This window comes from Centroberyx affinis, unplaced genomic scaffold (assembly GCF_046629955.1).
Source record: "Centroberyx affinis isolate AG114_WGS23_722 - 3 ecotype Tasmania unplaced genomic scaffold, CSIRO-AGI_Caff_v1 ptg001068l_1, whole genome shotgun sequence".
Lineage (NCBI taxonomy): Eukaryota > Metazoa > Chordata > Actinopteri > Beryciformes > Berycidae > Centroberyx > Centroberyx affinis.
The window spans coordinates 44403-69400 of record NW_027279617.1 but is presented as its reverse complement, the minus strand read 5'-3'; the positions used below and the strand labels follow the sequence as shown (position 1 = coordinate 69400).

General features: G+C 41.8%; 1 protein-coding gene across 2 annotated transcripts in view; it reads right to left on the bottom strand.

The window, feature by feature from the left end:
- The window catches only part of slc12a7b (solute carrier family 12 member 7b), a 66858-nt gene that overhangs the window by 5466 nt on the left and 36394 nt on the right, over window positions 1-24998 (bottom strand). Inside the window, exons 2-22 of one of the 2 annotated variants that reach the window (XM_071523123.1) lie at window positions 22287-22381; window positions 21353-21484; window positions 18933-19079; window positions 14322-14376; window positions 13775-13905; window positions 13375-13616; window positions 12954-13165; window positions 10369-10536; window positions 9186-9284; window positions 8523-8580; window positions 7718-7892; window positions 7424-7542; window positions 6898-6996; window positions 5259-5378; window positions 4665-4769; window positions 3901-4069; window positions 2827-3022; window positions 2542-2711; window positions 2183-2314; window positions 1379-1486; window positions 758-877 (exon numbers count right to left, since the gene is read on the bottom strand). In XM_071523123.1, coding sequence (XP_071379224.1) covers window positions 758-877; window positions 1379-1486; window positions 2183-2314; window positions 2542-2711; window positions 2827-3022; window positions 3901-4069; window positions 4665-4769; window positions 5259-5378; window positions 6898-6996; window positions 7424-7542; window positions 7718-7892; window positions 8523-8580; window positions 9186-9284; window positions 10369-10536; window positions 12954-13165; window positions 13375-13616; window positions 13775-13905; window positions 14322-14376; window positions 18933-19079; window positions 21353-21484; window positions 22287-22381 — 2852 coding nt within the window. The remainder of the gene's footprint in view (window positions 1-757; window positions 878-1378; window positions 1487-2182; window positions 2315-2541; window positions 2712-2826; window positions 3023-3900; window positions 4070-4664; window positions 4770-5258; window positions 5379-6897; window positions 6997-7423; window positions 7543-7717; window positions 7893-8522; window positions 8581-9185; window positions 9285-10368; window positions 10537-12953; window positions 13166-13374; window positions 13617-13774; window positions 13906-14321; window positions 14377-18932; window positions 19080-21352; window positions 21485-22286; window positions 22382-24998) is intronic. The other variant, XM_071523124.1, reaches the window with a different exon arrangement.

Genomic DNA, 24998 nt, shown 5'->3' with positions numbered 1-24998 from the left:
TATTTAAACAAATACTTTGTGAGATGTGAGACCTTGCTTAGTAAACACAGACCCAGGACCTGTTACATATCAAACATCTTAGTAGAGGTACTGCTTAAGGACCACTTCAACTGAAGTTATGAATTTGTAAAATCTACAACTCCTCAGCCATCATCCCTCATCATCATTAATGTTGTACAATGCCTTCATAGTTTAGGTCAAGACCTCTAATAAACTTTCTTGGGCTAACTGAAAAATTCATCTTTAAAAAAACCCCAACAAAACGACTACCAACAAAAACAAATACTATCCCAGACATGATCCCAAAAACAAAACTGATCCGTGATTAGCACACCTACTCAATGGCTATGGTTACTCTTATTTCAATGCAATGTTTCTGATCATAGAGATCAAAATGTATTCAATCCCATCATTGTGCTTCCACACTTACTGAAAATGCATCTCCCATGGCACTATTTATTTGAATCTGTGCCAATATTACTGTTTCCCCATTCTTCCCCATAGATGCATTGTGGCCTGATAATGTCCACACTAGGGAGAAAAACAATCACAATGTGAGCCTGACCACTTACACATCTGGTTTTGGAGGCATGATAGAATTGGGAGTAAAGTCAGATTTTGTGTGTCCAGTTCTGTCACCTAAACCAGATGATAAAAGTCACATTTAAATGACAAGCGTAACCGCAGCCAAAGATCCAGCTTTGTGAAGACGGGCCTGTGTGTCTAACAGTGAGGGACAGTGGGTTGACAACTGGGCTACCTCGTCCTCTTGAGTGTCCTCCATCTGTGAGGACTGCCGGCTGGGGCTCGCGCCCTGGGCACCGCCCTGGTTCTTCCTCCGGATCGAGCTACGTGATTCGTCAGTGATACTCTGAATCTGAGCGGGGCGGCGTGGCCCACAGAGGCGTTGGCAGATGGACAGGAAAAGGGGCCAATTGTCACACAGCGCAGCGGTTGGCCAGATATTACTCAGATAATGTTGTGATTAAGCTATCTGGATTATAATTTATAGAATCTACCCAAAGAGTTTCCTGTGACTTTTCATTTTACATATAATCTGATCTATATGACATTAAATGGATTGTGATGATATGTATACTAGTCGTCACTGTGCACACACACACACACACACACACTCGCGCGCGCGCGAACACACACACACACACACACACACAGAAGCAAACTGGCAACATTCAATAACGATACATGTCAACCTTCTTGAAAATCTTTTTATGACCCAATTATACTAAAATCTAATCTAAGAGACACAGTGATCATAAAAATCCAGCATTTCATTCATGTTTAATTGTAATGCAACAACCAAGATGAAGAGAAAGTGAGAGAAGGGATGAGTTAAGGTGGATAAAGTGTGTGTTACCTCTCTCTCCCTCTCAGTCCTGGACAGCTGCATCTGCTTCAGCATCTGAGACCTCTGCTCCATCACCAGCGTCTTCTCGTAGGTGAAGGCTGAGATGTCGCTGTCGTGCTGCAAAAGAGGGCAGAGAAACATTTGGAATCAATAACATTTTCAACTAAAAAGACACTCGGTAAAGTGCACACCTCCGCGGATGCTGAACAATTCTCCAACTTAACGTAACGTTTAAATTCGAATTGGCACTGGTGTGGAGGGGAATAGCCGGACCTTTACTTTTTCTGTAGCATAATATGGATAATATGGCTTGATGTACATACCACTTTTTCCAATGCTGTTATAAATTCTTAGTACAGAGCTTTTGGTATCTGCCACTAGAGAGCACCCATCTGATAGAGAAGCATTTTTTTATTCATTTTTATCCACACAGTTCTTGATGAGTCTTTTGAAATAATAGACTCTGCTTTGGGTTTGTCTTATGCATCTAAAAACAATAATCAACGTGTTCAAGCTGGTAAACAATGACTCCACTTGACCATTTCATTTTCTAGTTCAACACTAGTTTGGTTTGATTTTGACTTTGATTAACATAATTTTCCATAAATTATGTTTAGCAGCATTTCAATATCTGAACTCTTGATTATGGCACATTTTAGACTTGCTTAATTTATGTGAAAAAGTTCAGATAAAAGCCGTCATTTTTTTCTATATATCTAATTCAGTGTTTTAGGTCAGTATCAGCCTGATTCCAATGCACTGATGCATCCCAGTCCATCTTGTATGGTGTTATTCTATAGAACAGAGTCTCACCATCTCCACCACCTCCACCTCTGCATCCAGTCGCAGGTGGTAGAGGAACATCTGGAGGTCTTTCTTCATCTGGATGCTGTTGTCATCCATCTGGGCCACGGTGAAGATACGCATCTTACATTTCCTCCACACCTGCAGGAGGGAATTAAAAGAGGGGTGTCAGTTGGTTTGGAGAGAGGGAGGGTGGAAAAAATTAGGCAGAAGGGTAGCTCTCTTTAAAAAACTTGCTTCTATCTCTCTCCTCAGCTCTTACTGTATTTCTTTTCCTAGCACTTTGCTCTTACATAATCCTTCTTTGGTCTATATCTCAGAGATACACACACACACACACACACACTTTTCCACACACTCTAGCCCACCTTGTGCTGCCGCAGCAGGAAGGGCAGCAGCATCAGCATGCCTCCGTCGTGAACCACCCACCACACGTCGATGGTGCCCTCCCCCAGGCGGTCCTGGTTGGTGGGGAAACTGTCCACGTTCTTAGCCACCAGCAAGGCCTGATGGGCCGCTGTGGTCTCCCGCACTGTCTCTGGATGGAGAGAGAGAGACAGAAAGGTAAAGAACAAGTTTCTATGAGAGGCAGGGTTAATGTAGGCTATTCATCAGTGTGTGGTGTCTGCTCTGATGTGGCTCTCCCTGTGTACCTATGAAGTTCTTCCAGGACTGTGGGTCATTGGACTGCTTCCAGAGGCCAGGCCAGGCCATCAGGACTGCGTTGTGCTTCATGCCTCCCAGCCCTGCGGACTGGATGAGGTGGGAGAAGCCGTCTCTCAGGTTGGAGGACACCACAACATGGCAGAAGCCCTTGGTCCGCTCTGCTGACATGGACGCCTTGATGTTCTGGACGGAGCGAGGGACAAAGACAAATGGAAAATGGGGATGAGGGAAGCAAGGAAGGAAATTGATTTTTTAGCCATTCATCACTGCTTTGACTTTTGAGGAAAAAAAGATGTGTTTATGGAGAAAGTACCATGGTTGGTCATTTGTATGGATCCACTGTTTCATTAGGGTAGCACTGCTCCCTAGTTGAGCATTGCCACTTCCTCAAATTTAACAGTCAGCACTCTCATTAGAATGCTAAATATCTTAAAAATTTATGGTTCAAGACAATTCACTAGAATGAGTCTAAACAATGTCCATGAGTCACATGAGTCCATGTAATCTGGAATTGCTGGAGCTTCTGCAGATGATTGCTAGTGAACATAAAGTAATCCACTGAAATTGCTTTTGAGGACACAGCTAAATCCCCCTGCAAAAAAGGGTGAAAATGTTCCCGGTGGTGATTTTCTCAATGTTGCCAGTAGGTGGCAGCGTCAGTCTAACTTTCAGGTGTACAAGGCTTGTCACAACCTTCTAAATCCTGTTTAATACTCTTCTCTCTCAACCGGCCCGCTGCTGGTTGGTCCTGCTCTGAACTCTCAACAGATACTCCTGTTGCCAGCAAACATTTCAATAAATTTTTTGATTATGTCCAAAAAATGCTCGGCCATGATATACAAGCAACATTTTGAGGCAGCATAAAACAGATTATCTCATCAACTACGACCATGAAATCACACTTTTGGCTTGATAGAGCCTAGTGTGAGGCATGGATAGAGTTGTGGGTGAGGGCAATAGGGAGGACAACTGACTCAGTGACAGATAAAGACTTGTGATATCTTGTTCGTCCTGTTGCACAGACGTGTGCATGTCTGTGTGTGTGCGTATTTCCACTGTACCTGCTCAGCCTTCTTGGCCTCTGCATCCTTGGTGAGATAAGTTCCCTCCAAGACGTTTCCCACTATGGTCAGGCCTTTCCCCGCCTTCAGCTGAGTGGTGAAGGACAGCAGGCGAGGGTGCTTGACTCCTAGATCTGCGTCCATGTTCAGGAGCACCAACAACTGAGGCCTGGAAACAATAAAGAAACAGAGGAGAGAGAGGGGAGAAAGCAGATACAGGAGAGAGGAGATGGAGTTATATTTCATTGCTTTGCACGGTGAAGAACAGGAAAGGTTGTTTTATTCTTATGTCTGAGCAGGTTAAAATATAGACAGAGGAGAAATGTGTGCTATAAAATAAGTCACCATGTAGAAATGAATGGGAGTTAACTGAAACATCCCATGCCTAAGAAGAGTAACAAGAACATGGCAAAAAAGTAAATGAAACTGGACTGAATGAGAGTTTGGTTTTTGGACAGGCAGTGTGCGAGGGCAGCCGGTATGGGCCTGTATACCAGGGCTTATCAACCGCCTCTGTCAGATTAGGTTGAGGACCAAGAGATTAATCAAATTCACTCTCTGTCTATTTCTATCTCTGTCTCTCTCTCCCCCCAACAGTGACAGGTGGCACTTGTACCCATGTCAGTATCCAAATTTCCAAAGATACTGTAAGGTAAGAGGGCACTCAAATTTATTTTTTGATACTATGAGTGTACTTGTACTGATTTACCTGATGCAATGCAACTATAACCACACACACACACACACACACACATATACTGCACCTCCAGTTCTTGGTGTGTGGTGGCGCCTCTTCAAGGCGAATGAGGGCATAACGGGCAGCATTAAGAGACAGGCCGCGGATGCCATCACCCCACTCCTTCTCTGCCCTGGTGAAGAGAATGGATGAATGAGGATGAATGAATCTTCGGATTATCAAACCCTTTCAAACCCCAATATATAATTCCATAAACGCATGATTGCTAATCTAAAAATGAAGCCGTTTTTCTTGATGCCTAAGAGGTTGGCATTTTGGAGAGAGAAATGTTTTTACCCGACAGCAGAGATATTAAACTTGGGCACTTTCTGCACTGAAGTGGTTTTTGTTGCTGCCCAGAACTCTATTTTTCAGCTGTCCAATAAATGTCAGGGTATCTGATTAAGTGCCAGGCCAGCACCTTAAAAATGTTTATTCTCTGTATATAATCTATCACTTAACTGTACAGTACGCTCTCCTTTATTCCCCTTTCATTACATTTTCCTCTTTTGCATCATTTCTGCATATTTCTTATCTTTCCTGTCAAGAAGCATTTGTACCACTGTAAGCTTTACTTTGTAATTTAAACAAAAGAAATCACTGCGCAGAAAACCATTCTTACCCTCGGTACTCAATGTATTTGTAGATGCAGCCAGCGATGGCCATGGCCACGATAGCATAGTACCAGGAGCAGATGAACATGAGAGAGAGACACAAGCTCATTCCCAGAAAGGACAAGGCCCTGTGGGAGAAAACACACACACTTTCAACATCATCAAAAATTATTAACTACTGCTGGTGCTTTCAAACTTCATCCATTCGCAAAACTCAAGGAAAATGTCTTGCCGAAACAATGATACCGTTTCAGAACTGGAGAGCTGAGAGGCTTGATAATTGAAGCCTGGATAAAAGCAGTGAAAGCCACTGCTAACAATAGTGCCATGCTGCATTGTCCTCTACCTGCATTGTGGAACTAATCCTGGTAAATACCCTCATCGTGCTAGAACTTGTTTTACACAGAATCCTTTGGCATCCACTGAACAGGTATGTCTGTCTGTGTGCGTGCATGTCTTCATGCTGTGCGGGTTTAGATTCTGTGTGTGCATGTTGTGTACGTGATTACATGCTCTGTGTGTGTGTGTGTGTGTGTGTGTGTGTGTATGTGTGTGTGTGCCCAGCAGGGTGGCCCTCCATTAGGGAACACACACACAGAGGTCAAAATCAGCCGGCCACTGCTTACTGTCTCCAGCCAAATCTTGTTAGGTCAGACACACCACGGCCCATGTTGCCAACAGACCGACTCCCGCTGCCGGCCACTGTTGTGCCAAGCTGCTGTCCGTGACGTAACAGAACACACAGCATTTGGTGGCTGCTTTGACCGAGAGCCATAGATAGACAGAGTATAACCGCTGCAGCCATGATCACTCCACACTCCTGTGTTGTTATGTTAACTTGTGATTCTATGAATAAAAGGAGTAACGCCTGCACATTTGCTCCATGCCACAAAAGTTTACTGTTGACAACGTTTCGATCCTCCTTGGATCTTCCTCAGGTCAGAAAAGTTTGAAAAATAGAAACCACGCCCATATTTATACATCATGCACTCCCATAGGCTGACAAGCTCTATGGTGGCAGGTGTGGTTAACCATCCAAACCGCCCAGGGTGATAAACATCCAAAAATACTTAAACAAATCAATAAGGTACATAGAAAACAAATACATAGAGCAAAACACAGTAGTACAAAAGCCATACTTCAAAGATATCAAACATACTTGTATATCAGATATATAAACATAATATCACATACAGAATCCCATATATCAAAAAATACTACATAACCTACGTTCAAAAATTTTTTTTTGTATTCAGTTAAAGAAAAGAAGAAATCTTAAATTAAAGTTGGGTCTTAAACCCTTCTATAAATGGTGGCATGGAGCAAGTGTGCAGGCGTTACTCCTTTTATTCATTGACACAGTTCTTCTGATAGCCTTGCACCTACGTGATGTGCGTATAACTACTCCTTTAACTTGTGATTCTATGCCAGGGGGTTTTCAGTGATATGAGGGAGGAAAGGAAAGCCTCAGTCACCTCGATAGCAACAAGAAACTCGGGTTGAGTGAGCCTGACAGAGTTCCAAGACACTAAGTTTCAACCTCCAAGAAATTCAATGTCCTTTTCATTGACTGACAGTACTTATACAGACTGTATTTCAACCATACATCCTCCCACCACCCTATTAAAAAAGCAGCAGTAAACCCACCAGTGGTAGTATTTGAAGCGGGGTCTCCAGTTGGGTGTGCGCAGCAGAGTCTGAACAGCACAGGCCAGGTTGACAAACAGGTAGCACATCAGGAAAAACCTGGGAGAGGAACAGACAGCCGAAAGGACACTTAGCAAATTAATGAGGAAACTATGCAATTCTAAGTTTAGTGCTGTAAGCAGTGGTTCTGTCTCATACATTTATCTCTGAGAGTAAATGATATGGCAATAAAGAGGAATGCAAAATGACACTGGGATCAGATATTGTGCCAACAATAAGCTAAAACGTAGTACTGTATCCGATAACTCAAAGCTTATTCTTTCTTTAACCTGTCACCTTATCATCATCATCTACAGTACATCCCCCCTTTATGATCTAAGTGGCTTTAACAATGAAATCAATAAGGTATCATAGCTTTCATCTGGATTGACCTGGTCAGTCCATGTCATGGAAAGAACAGGTATTGCTAATATTATGCACACTCTATTTGTCTTTAGCATCAGATAGTGTTCAGTGGGATACTGACATGGAGAGGATAGGAGCCACAGCATCCAGGGAGGCGATGAGGATGCCGATCTCACAGATCCCAGCAGTCAGCAGCAGAGCCCAGGTAGGTTCCCCGTTAGCCTTCCCATGGCCAAACACCTAACACACACACGTATATAAGTACATATGTGCACATACAACATGCACGCAGGCACAACACTCACACACAAACTAGTAGATGAGTGCAAGAGGATGTGCAGTTTGTGCGTTTAAAGACTGTTCAAAGACTGCAGAGAACATTTAATATTTGTGTGTGTGTGTGTGTGTGTCTGACCTGTAAGAAAGGTACAATGCCATCTCGTGCGATGGCCTGCAGCAGGCGTGGGGCGCCAGTCAAACTCTGCAGCCCTGCCCCGCAGCAGGAGAAGAACGAGCCAATCACAATCACCCAAGGTGAGGGCCAAGACAGTGTGCCGATTACAAGGTTCCCTTTCACAGAGTCACCAAACCTGGAACGAAATACCAAACATATTTTATGGCCTTGTAATGTAGATAAAGCTCATGTTTAGCTGTCACATACTCTTCAGAGAACTAAGTTCAGAGTGTAAAATACAGCTTTCATCAAAATGAAAACAAAGTCTGTTGTAGGATGACATGTTTGAACAGTGGGTAACATACAGTATTACAAGTAAGGATTGGGGCTTTAAATTTAATATGGAAGCGAAAAAATAAAAAAGTATACATTACTTTGGAGTGTATACTTAACATGTGTTCACATCACATAAAAGCAAAACAGCGACTGAAACGGACCCAGTGTGAAAAACATTTAATCTGAGCGGAGTGTCTTTCTAGACTGTAATGAGGCCACTTGGTGACTACCCAAGTGTCAACTAATGCTCAGCACTTATAAGTAGATAATCAGCAGAATTTTCTCCATCTACACTTATTACATTAGATTTTCCTCAATAAGAGGAGTACAGTCAAGGCCTAAAACTAAATGATACACAAGCACTGTTTTTTCCCCCCAGTCCCTTTATAGAAACACGTGTCTTTAATTCTAAAATTTACTGTCCATTTAGTATATTTTATGCAACACACTTGTGTATGCATGATATGCTATGTGAGTGTGCGACTCTTACTTGTCTCGGAGCATCACACCCTCAATGCAGGCACCGAACAGCACCACACAGGTAACGTCTGGGAAACACTTCAGGAAGCAGTACAGTGAATTGATACACAAGGCCTTTCTGTTTTTATCTATTGCTGTAGAGCTTTGCACAGGGTGTCTTACACCTCTCAAGTGGCTGAGTGCTCATTTCCATAACCTTTTAAATACAGAATAAATAAAAGCTGATTTCACAGAGCACTAGGACACTGATTGGTGGTATCAGCTGTGTTAGTGCTGGGGTGACACCAAAGCATATTGTATTGGGCCTTTGCCCATGCTTGAATTCTTTGGTTCAAAGGATTCCAAAACCAAGTAAATCCCTGACAGACACTTTGCATCTATAAATCTGGCCATAGAGAAGAGCCTCAAACCATTTTAAGCTTCCATTTTGTTTGGTTTCTGCAACAAAATTCAGCTTCTAATATTAACCAGCCTCCACTTGCTGCAAATGCATTGATGTTTGGCAACATTAGCTGATTGTACAACCTAGTTCTGATTCACAGATTCTACAGTAAGCAGTGGAAACTAGAGGGGCCTAGCCGATTAAACTAGATCAATACTTTCTAAATCAACAGCTCTGGCCCTGTGACTAGACTGTCTAGAATCAGTGTCACGGTGAATGGTTTCAGGATACAGATGATAGAGGTGGTGGCGATGGCCAGGATGGTCCCGATGGGGATGGACTTCTGGGCGTCCCGCAGGTCACCTGACCGGTTGGAGCCAGCCATGATACCTGGAAGGGAGGGGGGGGTCACAACAGAACAGAGGAATTATCAACCCTGACTGCTGACAGTTTTCACTTGAGTTTATCTCTCACATAAGTAACAATTTTGCATTTTTCCTCAATGTTTTTCTATTTAAATTAAATGGAGCAAGTGAAAGGAAGTCATTATGTAGCATTCACAGAGATTCATCATTTCACCAGTTAGCCATGTGGCCTTCAACTCTACCACACACTGCTTTGGTTCTGTCCTGTATGTATGGGTATTTATAGAATCGCACACTCCCTACTAATGATGAGCATGCTTATATAACTTAATGCAGGACCAGAGCCATTAATGCAGTATGTGATGTAAGAGATTTTACCATCTTATTGCACAAAGTGATTAAAGTAATGGTGAGAGTTCATCCTGACTGGCCTGTATGATTACCTTGAAAGGCTGGTAACATACATCTAACGTTTCTACAACAGACTCCTAGAATAATAAAGAATGACCATCAGGAGCAACCAAACTGTTTTGATTCAAACATCAAAGCCATATGCAACATACACATAAACTGCATTAACACTCCAGAGTCGTGCATATTGGAGCATTTCAGAGATACAAGAGACAGAAAGTTGGCCTCATTCACAACAATGTTTTTTTTTATTATTATTTAAAGTCATTCATAATCAGGATTTTTCATGGCCTACATAATAAATTAATGCACTTGTGGCTTTGAGAAAAAAGGTGACATTGTGCATATCAAAGAGTAATCCTGCATAAAGGAAACATCGGTGAATACTGAGTTATTGTGAAAATGCTCTCAACAAGCATTTCAAAATCAGAACATTTCATGAATGAGTGCAGATGGGCGGCAGAGTCTTCCCAATGCAACAAACAAGGGGAGGGGAATATACTTTGAAGGGATTTGTCCATTTTACTGCCGCTATGGTCAAAAGTGCATAACTGACGATGACACTTTAATGATCCCAGTGGGGAAACTGGCAAAACTTATTTCTCCCTGTACCAGTGTTTCACTGAGCTGGGAAACTGTAGCTGTCCTATATATCCTATAATACAGTGTGTGTCTCCGTTGTACTCTTATGCTCTTACCAGTGACTGAGGGGAAGTAGATGCCGACCAGCAGGGTGAAGAAGGTGGTGATATCGTTGGCCACGTAGGGCATGTAGATATCTTGGGAGTTGTCATCTACCGCAGTAGATGGTGTGGGCTTGTTTTCCACCAGCATGCCCAGTGGACCGTAGTCCCCCCACATGTTGGCTACAAAGAGACAGAGACAGAGACAGAGACAGAGACAGGACAGAGGGGCAGATCATCAGATAATTAGACTCTAAGTCACATAGGCCATGAAGATACAGGAGGCGTCTAATGCTGCTCTCAAGGGCTGCACTTGTTTTCCACCGGTAAACCCAGAGATAGAGATAAACAGATAAACAAGATAAACAGTTACACAAGACAAGTTACACAGTAAGACAAACCGATGGAAAGACAGACAAAACACAGTTGTTTGTCTACCAGTATGCCCTTATAGCCTCCTCCCATGCTGCTTACAGATTCACTGGGTGTACAAGCGGCCAATGACCCAAACAACTTTTTTCAAGAGGTCCATTCCATTTCCAGAGAGCCGAGTTAGGGAAGGAAACTTGACCAATGAGAGATGAGGCAGCAGTCAACCGGTTTATTGCAGAGGAAAAGTTGACTATGGATTTGGACACACTGGCTGTTGGCAGCCGATCAGACTTTTGTGCCTCCATTTTTCCTTAAAGCAGTGAAACAGTTTGGTGAAAAAAATATATATTCCACCCGCCCAGAGAGAAAATGAGAGAAAATAAATATGGCACTTAGGTCATGGCAAAAAATTACATACAACTGAATAATGTTGCCAACTCAGAAAGGAATCAAAATCACAATCACAATAAAGGAAAATATATTAGGTAAGTGAATTGCTTTTTATATTTTACTGAGCTGGGCGATCCAGCGACTGAATGGCTGGTGTTGTGTGTAAACTGTAAGTTAACAGTAAGAAAGACGCAACAGAGAGGCAGACAGAACAGAGTTGGTGTTTTCTACCAGCAAGCCCCGAGCACCAAAGACTTCCCAACACATAAAAAGTAAAACCAATGTGAATGAGAAATGGGGGAAATAATGTGAAAGAGGAAGAGGATGATAACAACAGAAAGGGGGGGGTTGAGGGGGATTGGAGAAAACAAAAGGAAAAAGAATTAAAAATAATGGGAGTGGGGAGAAAGCAGAGAAAGTAAAATAATCTCATCACACATATGAAATCACTCAGCACCTGCGCATGCTTGCCCCAGTTTTATAACAAGAAGAATGAGAGGGATGCATTCGCACTGAAGGAGGGAGCCAGACTAGTTTGTCATGGCCAGCAGTTTCATAACCCGAGCAATGTCCTGACTTAGCATTTAATGAAATATTGCAATGCACGATTGTGTGAATTCCTACTGAGAAATATGTCCAGTCCTCTCCATTTGTCATGTCATTTGTTGAGTGTTTTCAAGCTGAATTTTTGGCAATTTCCCTGTATGATAACTGGATGAGGTAAAACAAATTTTGGAGAAATCAGATAACAAAGTACAGTCTAATCAAATGTAATTTAATTGAAGCAAGAAGACCTCACTTCAAATATGCAGATTATGTCACATTTTGGAAATCTAAACTGCTTGTGATCTAGTCAGTACCTGACCTGTGGGATGGTGCAGTTTGTGCCGTATTGATGCAGGAGCAGCCTGATGTCAACTGAGGTGATTGACCAAAGAACAAAAAGTACATAGGGAGGAGGAAGAGGAGGAGGAATGTGAAGAATGTAACGGGGTGGAAACCAGTATATTACAGCCAGCAGTTTCATAACCTGACTCATGTTCTGAGCAGAATGTGGAAATGCTTCGCTGAGAATTCTTGAAAAAGGGGAAAATACTCATACTAGAAACCAGACAGAAATCATTAAAAGAAGGAGAACTGAAAACGCTTGTGATTTTGGCAGATCAGTCTGTTTGCACAAGGCAGAATTGAAATGGGAAGGGATTTCATTATCGCTGCAGGGAGGGTGAACAAGTTCATCCGAGCCAGCTGTTTCACAACCTGACCTCCTGATCAGAATTGAACACTGAACACTGTCAGTTTGAACACTGAATCAAACTGACTTTGACTGCAACTGTGGGAATTCCTGTTGAGCCTTGATCTCTAGAGATGTCTCTCTCTCTCTCTCTCTCTCTCTCTCTCTCTCTCAGGAGTCAAAAAGGAAACAACACGCGTTCCCCATCTTGATGAAATGATAACGTTTGTATTGCACTGATAAGACAAACTCACTTGTTGTTACCTAAAGCACCCTAATCAGATTTTCACTGTGTTCATTTAGTTTGTTAGTCTGTTAGTTCAGAAGATAGAGAGTCAGATAGTTAGTTAGAAAGTGTGTGTGTGTGTGTGTGTGTGTATGTGTGTGGTGCGTTGGTAGGGGATGTTGGGGGGTAGTACTGATGTGAAGTGAAGTGTGCAGTAGTCCCTATACCTATGTGAACCACAACAGGTACCACCACACAACCACAAAAGCTGTAACTTATACAGGAAATAGTTGGGGAATCAGCCCTGGTTCCAGCACTGAAGTGACCCACAATCCCACACTGCTGCCACAAATCCTAGAGGAAACGTTGTAATCCAACCTGAAATGACTCCGCTGGTCAGCCCGGGGATCCCCTGCACCTCAGTCACATTGTTGAGCTCAAAGTACTTGTTGCAGGTGGCATTGAGCTCAGGTCCGTCGCAGAACAGCCTCCACAGCTTGGTGGTGACCGTCACGTTGCCTATAATCTCCGTCTTCAGACACTTGTCGAAGTCATGGTTCTGCAGTGTGCGGTTCCCCAACAGGCAAACACTATCCAGAGGGGGAGAAGATATAGTTAGACATCTTTAAATGTCACTCTAAATATCACCTTAGCCCACAAAATTCTAAAGAATTATAATTGGCTGCTGAGACTCCACACAAATCACTGTGGCCGGTTGACAAAGTTTGATGGCATGCTTGCGTAGTCTGGTTCAACACTGGATGAAACTGGATGATGCGGTCTGGTAAACTGGACTCACGGGAAGTCCGGCGGCTCGAAGGCGGTCTTGATGACCCCAGCATAGATGGCCAGGATGGAGAGGATGACGCAGGCCAGGAAGACTAGCGCCAGCTTGTTGACGTACTTCACCCCGACGAAGACGACTAGGGACATGAGCGCCAGGCAGCAGGTGCCGTAGACGCGCATGTTGTTCAGCAGGGCGTCCACCTCGTCCTCCTTCTTCTCCGCTACAAAGATGGCCGCCTTAGGCACGATGTAGGTCTGAATGGGAAGGACAAGGAAAAAACAGAATATACAGTTGGCTGTTGTTACTTTTAGTGTAGCTTTGCTAACAATAAAAGTGTGTTTTATCACTGCACCCAGATAAAATTTGCACCTTGTTAATTCTTGATAACAAGTTTCTCTGGCTGTACACTCACCAGTAGAATCTCTATAGTACCCAGGATGTACATAGAGCCAGCGAAGGTTGTGCCCAGGTAGAAACAGAGACCCACGGCTCCACCAAACTCTGGGCCGAGAGACCTGGAAATCATGTAGTACGAGCCTCCAGCTGAGGAGCAAAACACAATGGCAATCAGTTTTGAGAACGTCTTCTGCAAAAACCTCTAAAACGGCAACTTTTCTGCAATTGAGGGGTTCTAAGACATGCATATATGACACTCTATAAGAAATTATCAATGTTTTGGTTTTCTCCATGCCTGAAATTCTCAGGCGACAATGTCTGTTGTCTGCAAGTCTTGTGAAACTGTTGCATGGCTAATAATTATCAAAAACCTTTAGGTAGTGCATTATGTCTTTTTGTTCCTGTAACAGAAACTAAAAAGAAAAATCACAAAAGAACTCAATCTCTTATCTCTTCATAAATCTCTTCCATTAATTAATCCAATAAGGAGCAAAGGAGAAGCGTGGTCTCGATTCATAAAACATCTGAAATTTAAGTACATACAAGAAACAAAGCCGTCCTACCTGGCACCACGCCATTAGTAGCAATTGCACTCATTGATATGGCTGTCAGCATGGTCTGTTGAGAGAGGACAGGGAGGAACAAAGACATCAGATATGCACATTCTCAAAGCTGTAGGCCTTATGCATGAAGTTCGTACCCATCAATCAGGAAGATAATGGATCCTACACTTTTCATTATGAAATTCCATGATGTTCCCCTGACATATAGTGTTGTGTCTATGATTAATATCTGCCAGAATGTTAATTTCTTTGTTTAATAGAATGATGATTTTCTTATGCTTTTGTTTTTGTGTAGCGACAACTTTCATTTGGGCCCTCTGTTACTGGGAAATTTGTTATATGGTTATTATTCCTTCAAAAGGTAAATACATCTACAAGAAACAAAGTCTGACAATTAGCACTTGCCTAGTTTACAAGATTATAAACAAACCTCCATGACATTCACAAAACGTTTTGAATTTCCTGGCCTAGATAACACAATTTTTAATTTCCATGAAGTTTCCAGATTTTCCATGGCTATAGGTTTCTTGAATGGGTTAAGCCTGCATTTAGCCTGTGAAATGACTTCGTAGAGGCTTATGCTCTAAATCTTTGGGATTGGTAATGGATACAAGCTTTTCCGTGAAATTAGTCATTGTGGCTGAGGATATTTGCATCTGGCCTGTTACCTAATAGTGCTTCCGGATAACAGCAAGGACAGAGGAGAGAGAGAGTGGAGAGACAAGGGCAGAGCGACACAAGAGATAACACGAGGTAGGAAGAGGAAGAGAAGAAGAGAGGAAGTGAAAGAACTTGGGAGAGGTGAGAAGATGAAGGGGAAAACACAGAACATAGAGGAAAGATTAGGAGGAGAGCAAGGACAAGATGAGAGAGAAAGGCTGTTGTCCTTGAGTTGCTATGACTAAAATAAACCTTCTGCTCATTGCTGCACGTCCGGGTTCAGGTCAAGGGTGGAAAAGCTGGAGTAAAGCCAATTAGCTGGCAAATTTACCTCCCACTTCCACTGAATCCCTAAGCAGCTATGGCTTGGTCATGACCAGGAATGAAGAAATTACTGTAATGGAAAGTACTGGGAGGCATGTCTCGTACCGTGAAACTCAAAAAGATATCTTATAATTCCCAAACATTGTGTAGACCCAGTCGTTACCTGCCCATTTCTGGAAACTCCTTAGTGGTAGAATGTAGAATTATTTGGAAAAAAATTCCATTACACCTAATTTTACTCCCAGCCTTCCTGAATGAATGTGAATAATATGAATAGGTGGCAGTGCCAGTTATTTCTTTCTTTCTCCATCTTCTATTTAAAACATGTTCTCTCTATAGTCAAGTCAAAATCACCACTTTAACCACTGCAATCACTACTGATGCAGACCACGAGAGAGTCCACTCAATATTTTTCACTGTCATTTGACTGCAAGGTTAGATCAAGGGCTAGATCATTAGTTTAGAATCAGAAGACAAAAATGACACAGATATAATCCATTTTTCTCCATTACAGCGACCAAAAAAAGAAGAAAATCCATTCATTTTGCTTTCGTTTTGTTGACTCATGATTCTTTAATGCTATACCTGACTCTTGGAATCAGATTTTAGTATTAGGGAAATTCTGATATGATATCCAATTTTACCCGAAACTGGATACCAGTATTGGTATAGGACCCCGGCCAACGGTGACAAAGTGTTATAATGAATACCTGACACCCACAGTAATGCGACAATATGTTTTGGTGACTCAACTACTCCGCCACTCATATTTATAGTCCAAACTGAACAGAGTGGTGATGTTGACACATTTTGGAAAAGTAGCAGCTGCCAAATGTCACAGTGACCCATAAACACAATAAACTTACTGTTTATGAGTTGTTAAGTAACACACAGCCCAACACATTACAATGATCTCCACTGATGGAAAAGTAATCTAATCTGTGTGCTGCGTTGTATACTGGGCTAATGAGGTAGAGAATGAGTGACTGTGTGTTTGCATGGGACATTGTTTCACGAAGATGGAGTCTCCATCTTAATAAATACAGAACTTCTATGCGTCTCCCTACCACAGTGGGCCGGAATAAAACAAAAACGTCTAGCAGACAATTTTAACTTTGTAAACAGTGTGCTTTAAGCATGTATTAATCCTAACCCTAACCCTTTACCTACTTATTCATATTCAGGGTCACAGAGGGGCTAGAGCCTATCCCAGTATAAATTGGGTGAAAGGCAGGGAAACACCAAATCAGGTCGCCAGTCCATCTGGTCCAGTCCCTACTCACACTCCTATTCACACCTATGGGACAATTAGAGTCTCCAATCCACCTGCATGTCTTTTGGACTGTGGGAGGAAACCCACGCCAACATGAGTAGAACATACAAACTCCACACAGAAAGGGCCAAACCTGTGACCGCCTTGCTGTGAGGTGACAGTGCAAAGCACTGAGCCACTGTGCCACACTGTGACAAAGTGTTTTTTTAAAACACTGCCTGCATTTGTCCTTTGTAGGACAATAAAAAAATGAATTGAGCTGAACTGAATTGAAACAAGATTGACTGATCTTAAAATAACTAATCGGAAATGAGTTGAGCTGAACTGAAATTTACTGAATTAATTTCAGGATATTTTTGGACATTTCTGGTAGGTCTGACTATATTGCACATGTGCAAAATATCACCTGTGGGTGAGTGACTGATGTGGAGCCATCAGTGCAAAGCGAGACAAGGCCTAAGCAGTGAAAATTAACATTAATCTGTTTGACTAAGCTCAGCTCTCCTCTCACATTATCTCAGTCATTATGTAATAGAGGGGATGCAGTGGAGGGTAAACCCTCCTAACCTCACTTTAGCTAGATTTTAATGTGAAACAGTGCACCCACCTTTCCAAGCAAGCATAGTTTTTACTGATATGAAATCTGATATAAATTCACAGCATGCATTACTGGCACAGTAACTGGTTACATTTTATGACCAAGTCTCCAAGGGATGAGGCTGTGTTGAGGCTATGATTTTTATGTTTAGGTATCCCTAACCCTCATGTAAGTTACATGAAAATTGGGTAAATTCAAGAAAATAAAACATAAATATATATTGTTCTGAAAATATAACGTTTTGTCAATATTGGAGGTTGTTGCCCTTAAGGTGATCACCGACTGGCAGTCACAGATTATCTAGCTTTCTGTTTACCACATGACAACAGACTTGGCAGATCCATGGCTTTTATTGTTTCTTGCAGTTAAAGGGGAACGCTGAATTTGAGGTTTCAAACATATCATTCCTATGTCTTTGCATAATTTAATCTATATTGGCACCATTCAGTAAAAGTAGTAGAATAAAATAGAACACAACTTCATTTCTGATTAGTGACTCTTCCTACTCCACTGAAAGCTGACCACCTGTCAACTTATTTGAGCTGAGGGCAGTGTATTGGTTTTCATCACTCCACCCTTCTCTGCCCTTTTTCATTCCTCCCCTCTAAGCAATAAATGGAATGTGGTCACTTTGCCACTGTTGGCCATTCCCAGTGAAAATTATCATGTTATACTGCTGGAGCAGGAGGAGGGATTTCCTCCATTACAACCAACACTAAGACAGGAAGTATCCAATTGAGATTGTACGCCAAGTCTTTGTTTGTACTTTCCCTGATTAAGCTGAAGTAATCCATTGTCTGCCGTGGGATTGGTAAATATAGCCCCTGTGTGGGTGTATGTGTGCCCCTATGTTTCTGACACTTTGCAGATGGAGGGATTAGGCATCAAGCTGCCAGGTACCATTAGGAGCTGGGTCTGTATGGGAAGTAGAAAGCCATGGTGGCTAAATATAGGAGGGATCAGCAGCCACCGAGTCAACTCGCTGGTCACTCTGACTCCTGCTGTCAATCTATCATTTGCATCCCGTCTCAACACTTGCAGCAGCACATCTGCCCCCAGTCTTACCAAAAACACTCAAGCACACATATAAACACTCATGCACATATTCACTCACATATGTTCATGTATTCAATGCAATAAAGTGGTTGATATGTACATTAAGTCCACTCTTACATAATGTACTCAATGCATGTTGGTGCTCTTGATTTAATCACTTAATGTAAACTCTAAATCCCTTGATAAAGGATAAATAAAAAACAAGTTTGACATTAAATGTCAGACCAACTCCTCTCAATTTTATATTTTTTTATATCATTTGGCAAATATAAACATTGTTTTAGTCTGAGGTGTTGGCGTGCAGCTACACAGGGTTACATTTCACTTTAACTTGGTGTGGGACTGAGTGCTCCATTGTTAAAGCTATATACATATATAAGTAAAGCAAGTAAAGAGGCGGTCATGACACATTGTAAATGTTGTCAGCTCAGTATGTGTGACAGAGCAGTAGCAAAGACTTTTTCTATAAAACATGACAAAACTGAAAGGGCTTAAACTATTTTAAGCCGCCAGTAGTATATTTTTTTTTACTTACTGGTACTAAATTTTCTTGCTAAGCAATATGAGCAAAATTCTGCTTACTGGGTGGGCCGGTTTGCTGCCTAGCAACATTATGTTATTAAAAATGTTATAAAAAATGACAATAGTGGGGCTTTGCTGATGGCAACAGTTCTTGCTGGGTTTAGGGCAGGATACTCACACAGGAGCAGCACATGCCCACGATAGCCAGGGACTCCATGATGCCGGCGGTGCCGACGATCCAGGTAAGGCGCAGGAAGAGGATGACACCCAGAATATTCTGGAGGCAGGGGAGGTAGACACCCATGAAGGTCCCCATCTGAGGGCTCTACAGAGGGAGAGGAGGAGGTGAAGAGAGGAGATGAGATCGGAGAGAACAAGGGGGATGAAAATGTTTATGTTAATGTGTTGAGAGATAGGAGAAGGAGTACAGAAGAGTTGAGGAGAAAAGAAGAAGAAAAGAAACTACAGCAAATGGAAATAGAGGGGAGGAGGAAGACAAAGAAGAGAGGACAGAGAAGGGGGCAGAATGAGCCGATGGGGAAGGGGGGAGAGGGAAGTGAGAATTAGAGAAACGATGGGAAATGTGAGCAGCAAAAAACAAAGAGGCAAGGAGAATGAAACCAGAGAGGAGGCAAAGAAGGGAATGGGGAAGAAATGGGCATATTTGAGAAGGATGCAACAGGGGGAACAAAAAAATACAGAAGTGTCAATTCAGACGAGGCTCTATTCACTGTCCCAATGACACACAAGTAGGAACAACTGCAAAAAAGATCACAAGGATGTAATGAAACAATAATCATTCATCATAGTTGTAAAAATGAGTCAACAAACCATTTTGAGGGTATTGCTTAAATGCTATTCTTGAAGATGAAAAAAAAAAATCACTGTATAGCATGTATGCACTGACAACAAATAATCAATAAATTCTGAATCACTTCTTCCTTGCAATATGCCCACAATGCAAAACATGTTGTAAAACAAGGAGCATCAGAAAATGCAGATTCACAAAATTCTGCACTAGTAAATCTAAATACACATTAATAACTCATTTGCCATGACTTAATAATAAATTAATGGGTTGTGGCTACACTCACCCAACATTTTGTTCTGACCATCTCTCTGATAGGACAGCATCAAAAATATATTGGGAGATCCTCAGCTTGCGAAGCAAAAGCCACCACTGATGGCAATGTGAAAAGCCCCTTTCCCAACTTACTGTTCACCAAAACATGGATGTTTGGTATAACTGAACTGATGTTTTAAAATAGATTCAAGACTAACATTTCAGTTACCTAGGTAGACACAATCTATATAACCAATCTATTCTACCTGCAAGATGACTACAAAACTTTAAAGAAATTCCTTCATCGCTGCCACCCCAACAGACACATTCCTTCAATGAAACTGCAGTTTCGCAACAGGCACAAGCAAAGGGACTACACTACACTACACTAGAAATTTCTGAAAAATGACACAGAATGTAAAGAGACAAGCGGTCGCCTTAGATTGACAAGCAGCTACCTTTTTCGTCATCTCCGAATGCAAAAGTACAGGACTACTCCCACTGGTCCGACCAAAGAGGGGGTGACAGGGGTGTCAGCTTTATCCACTCAAGTTTTTAACCAAGATGTTTCTCTGAGCCAATGGGAGGCGCCTGTGGCGTATTTCCATGCAAGGGACAGGATGGGGCAATTGGCATGGGACTGGAGCTGTGGTCACAGAAGCATCTGTGCGCTGCATGGCAGCACTGTGGGCACTTTTAATTTTGCTTCTTTTAAGAAAACAAAAACTTGAGTATAGAAGCTCCCAAAAAGGAGACTGACAGTCTGTGGCAGGGGGGAAGTACAAAAGCTTGTGTTGATTCATAAATAAGAGATGGGTTGTAGATGCTAGACTGCCATTGCCTTTGTGCTCTTATTTCATCTATGTAATGGGCTTTTACCCCTGTGCTCTGATCCTAGCAACAGGATCAAATCTTAATACTGTACTTTTAACCCAAATATACCTTTCGAAGTATGAGCTTTGACCATGGTCCACTGGTTATACCTAAAGCCTTGTATCTAAATAAATTAAAGGGTCTGGGACTATATAAGCTTAAATAGATGGATTTGTATTTGTTGAAGGAACAAATTAGCTTACTGAACATTATTCTATCAAGAAGTAATTGGACCTAAAGTGTATTTCAATTGCATAACTGTCTAGATAGATGACCACCTGCAAGCAGTCCAAGGGAAACCTACCACAGGGTGGTAGGTTTAAGTGGTTTGTTTTTTGACTATCTCTGAGCATAAAGAGAAGTGGCAGATTTTCATAAGCATAAAAAGGAAGCAAGGCCACAGGGGTGTGAAGGGGGAAATGAGGTGCTCTGGTTTACATACCCTAAAAAAGACTTGGGAACAAAACAAACAATAGGGCTTCAGTGGTCAAAGACCCTGTTATGTAATGCAAGTTCAGTAGGTTTAAAAGTACCAGTGCTAAAATGCAAATATACTGTATTTAACTGTATGTAGACTACACCGCTCTAAACAGAAGAGAGGAGAAGTAAAAACTTAACAGCTCTGATACAAACACTATTTGAAGCAGGGCTCTCCACTGTACCTTGACTGCTTTCTTCTTGGGCCCCTCATCATCGTCGGCCTCCTCGTGCTCCTGGGCCCCCTGGGTGAGATTGGTGTAGTTCGCCAGCTTATTGAGGAGAGATGACACCATAGGGTTGCTGTCCATCTCCTCCTGCAACATGGAAACCATGGAAAATACATTTAGCATGCTGAGCAAAAGCTGCGTCTATTGATAACCAAATGTCAGCAACTCAGGACTCATGTTTCATATAAATCTTAACTTTGCGTAATTGATATTTGATTGTGTGTATACTAGTTGTGTAACTTTAATTTAGCCTTTGGGTGGTCAATTGCCCTATGCTTAGAGAAAAAAACCCTCCAGGACCAAAATTGACAGTGCAAAACTTATTTCAGTGTGTGTTCATAATTCAAAGGATCTTAGAATAGCATGGCTGGATCAGCTTCATGCAGAGTGGTTAAAATAGAAGTCACAGTGCCTAATTGACTTTATTCCAAGGATTCTATACAAGGCCAGTGACCACAAAGGGGCAAGGTCTGCCAAATGGCACAGCAAAGCACCTGGCAACAGTTCAACTGAATGAACTTGAAGGAATACACCAACTTTTTTGGCAAATAAGCTCTTTGATCAACGCACTGTTGCACTATGGGAAGAATGGTAGAAGTTTCAACTCAGTGTGCAGTATTTATTTGATGGTATGAACTAGTTTTGCTTAATCTAAAAAGCTTTAAAGGTAAGGCCAAAATGTAATGTGACATATTGATGCCATGTCACCTAGACTGCTCCAGGTACTGTTCTAGTAAGGTCCGAGGTTTGTCCTTCGTGGCCTATGACATCTTGTCAAAATAAGTCACATAGTCAATTTTCACAGTGCAAAGAAAACATCCCACTACGTAAATAGGCCAAGGACTAGATGAAGGTAGAAGATGATGGTGTAACCTGTTGGAAGAGTTACCTCAAACAGGGCCATGTTCTTGCCATCGTAGCTGTTGCCCTTGTCATTATCTGTGTTGTTGATAAATGGGCTGCTTTCCTTTGGGTTGCCATCACCTGTGGAAACAGATCAGAAACATTTCTTTAGGGGAAATGTAGGAAGTGTAAGATTTGTCATGTAACCAACGGGGAATCATGGCTGGCCAAGCAAGATCATGCAAGATCAAGCAAGAACTTAACAGTAAAACTGCCATCACAAATTAACTGCAAAAGAATATTATTCAGCAGTTATACAGTGCTAGCCATTTTTACAGTTTTCCAATACACTGAGCCTTTGCACCTCACTCTTACTTAGGATTTTGCGATGAGCACCTCCTGCCTCTATTTTTGTTAGATTACAGCTGTTACAGCTGTCATCCATGTTCGCAATAACCACTGCTTCCTCAGAGGGCCTTCCTTGAAGGCCTTTTCCTGGTCTTAGGTCTACAAGTCCTGTGTTTGCCAGTATGATGGCCACACTACTGATCAAGCTAATCCAAACATGGCCTCAAAAGATGACATATCAACCAAGTAAATGATTTTAAATAACATTTTCCACTTTGTAACGCAGGACAGGGGTGGATGAGGGAAAGTACAGGGATGGCAAATTTGTACAGCTGTTACAATATATTTTGCAGAATTACAGAATGATTCTCAATAAACTCTGGGATACAAAAAAGAAAAGAAAACAATGAAAATGCCTTTATGGAGAGCAAGGAAAATTTGTATATTTAACTCAGTTGTGCCTGGAGCGAGATTTATCTACTTTCTTGACACTAGAAGTATACAGTATGTTCTTCATTGTTTTGATTTCTATTCAGTTCCTGCCAGCCCATGAGCAACTGTAAAGTTTGTCCAAGTGCAATTCTTCACCTAAGCTCTGGGATACCTTCAGGTTAAAACTGACCCAGGTTTTCAGGACAGCAAAGGTTATTCGAATGTGATGTGAGCAGAGAACTGAGCAGTTAATGAGCTTTTGACCAAAAGGTCAGACTTTACCAGAGGAATTACAGGACATGCTTAGAAAGCACAAACAGCACATAGTTAGAAACACATGCTTGTATGGAAAAACGCAAACTCCTGTAAAGTCTTATAAATGTTCAATTTAAAAAATGTCTTGGAAGACAATTAAGTGCTGTTCTGTTAACTGGAACCATAATGCCAAATAGCTGTACCGGACTACCAGCCAATGTAATGAGTTATGGATGAGCTATCTTCCTGAAAGGCTGTATCTTTTATCATTTAAAAGCCTCAACTGGCCGTTTGTCTGACCCAGCCTACAGTTGTTGAATACACTGTGCTCCCAGCTGAAACAAACTTGGGCAGCTTATGCTCGCAAACCAGCAGAGAATCTCAATAAAAGACAAACTATGAGGTGCCACTGCAGTGCCAAGGCCGCGCCACCTCCTGCCAAGAGAAGATTATTCTCATTCAGCCACGCTAGTCTCATATTTCAAGACTAGTGTTAGCAGCAGTTGGGCTACACAATACCAGTAACAAAGGTTATTATAGTTTACTGTACTAAAATTAAGACTGAGAGGAAAACTACACATGAGAAAACATTTTAGTAAACTGAAATAAAATAAAAACTGGACTGAATGCAGAACTGAAATTCAACAAACTACACTCACTGCCTCCAAAACTAACTGAAATATAATTTTAAAAAATCCAATATTAATATCCAAATACTAATGAGTATAATGAATACAATCTATACAGAGCTCCACACAGCATGACGACTAAACAAACAATGCAAATGAGAGGTCAAATTTAAGTTAAATGTCACAAATGGCTCCAGTACAAATTAAATTACCCATAGTAAAAATTCACCGGGTGCACCAATAACTAGCAATCATAATCATGAATGTGCAAATTGCATAATAAGCCACAAAATCTCTTTAAACATACAGTAGGTAACATATAGCCTGATGTTCTTTTATCCAACCCAGAGTAAATGATCATAATCATTATAGTGTTAAGCTGCCATATGCCTAACCTGGCTAACCTGTGACACCATGATAACCCCTCTCATGTGTTCATATTTATTTGATTAAACTGAGGACATATTTTCTTACTCTTTAATTAAATGCAGATGTATTTGGAATTTGGAATCGTATTTGGAAGCTGTAACTTGGTTGTTTACTTGTAGTGGATCAAAATGGGTATTTTGAGTTAGGGTGAGAACTGAAAATGGCTGAGAGATTGCCTGGCATCACATCACCATCTCGCCCCATCTTTCAAGGATTTATACTCATATACCCAAAACGCTTAAAAAAGCACAGATAAGGGCTTTACACAATTTACAAAATACACTTGGAGCCCCCACCCCATGAGCCGAAGAACAATGAATACTACAACTCTCTCAAGGTCTGTTCCACCACATAAGCTCTCCTTAGGTCATGTAATGATCATTTTGAGAGGAAAATGCACCCTCTCCTCTCTACCTCCACTCCAACAACCACAACAGAACGTCAGACAGCCTTCCGTGTCTTTGACTGGCCACAACAACTCGCACAGCCGGACCGCGCCACACACAGCAGCCTAGCGGTCTTCAGATGGAACATTCTAGCGCCAAACTGTGAGCCACGTCGGGCCTTTGCCCTCGGCATTCTACACAGCCACGCGCTGAGCAAATGTTTTGAATGGGTGGACAGCTTAGAGCGTAGGGGCTAACATACCCAACGTGGGGCGGTCA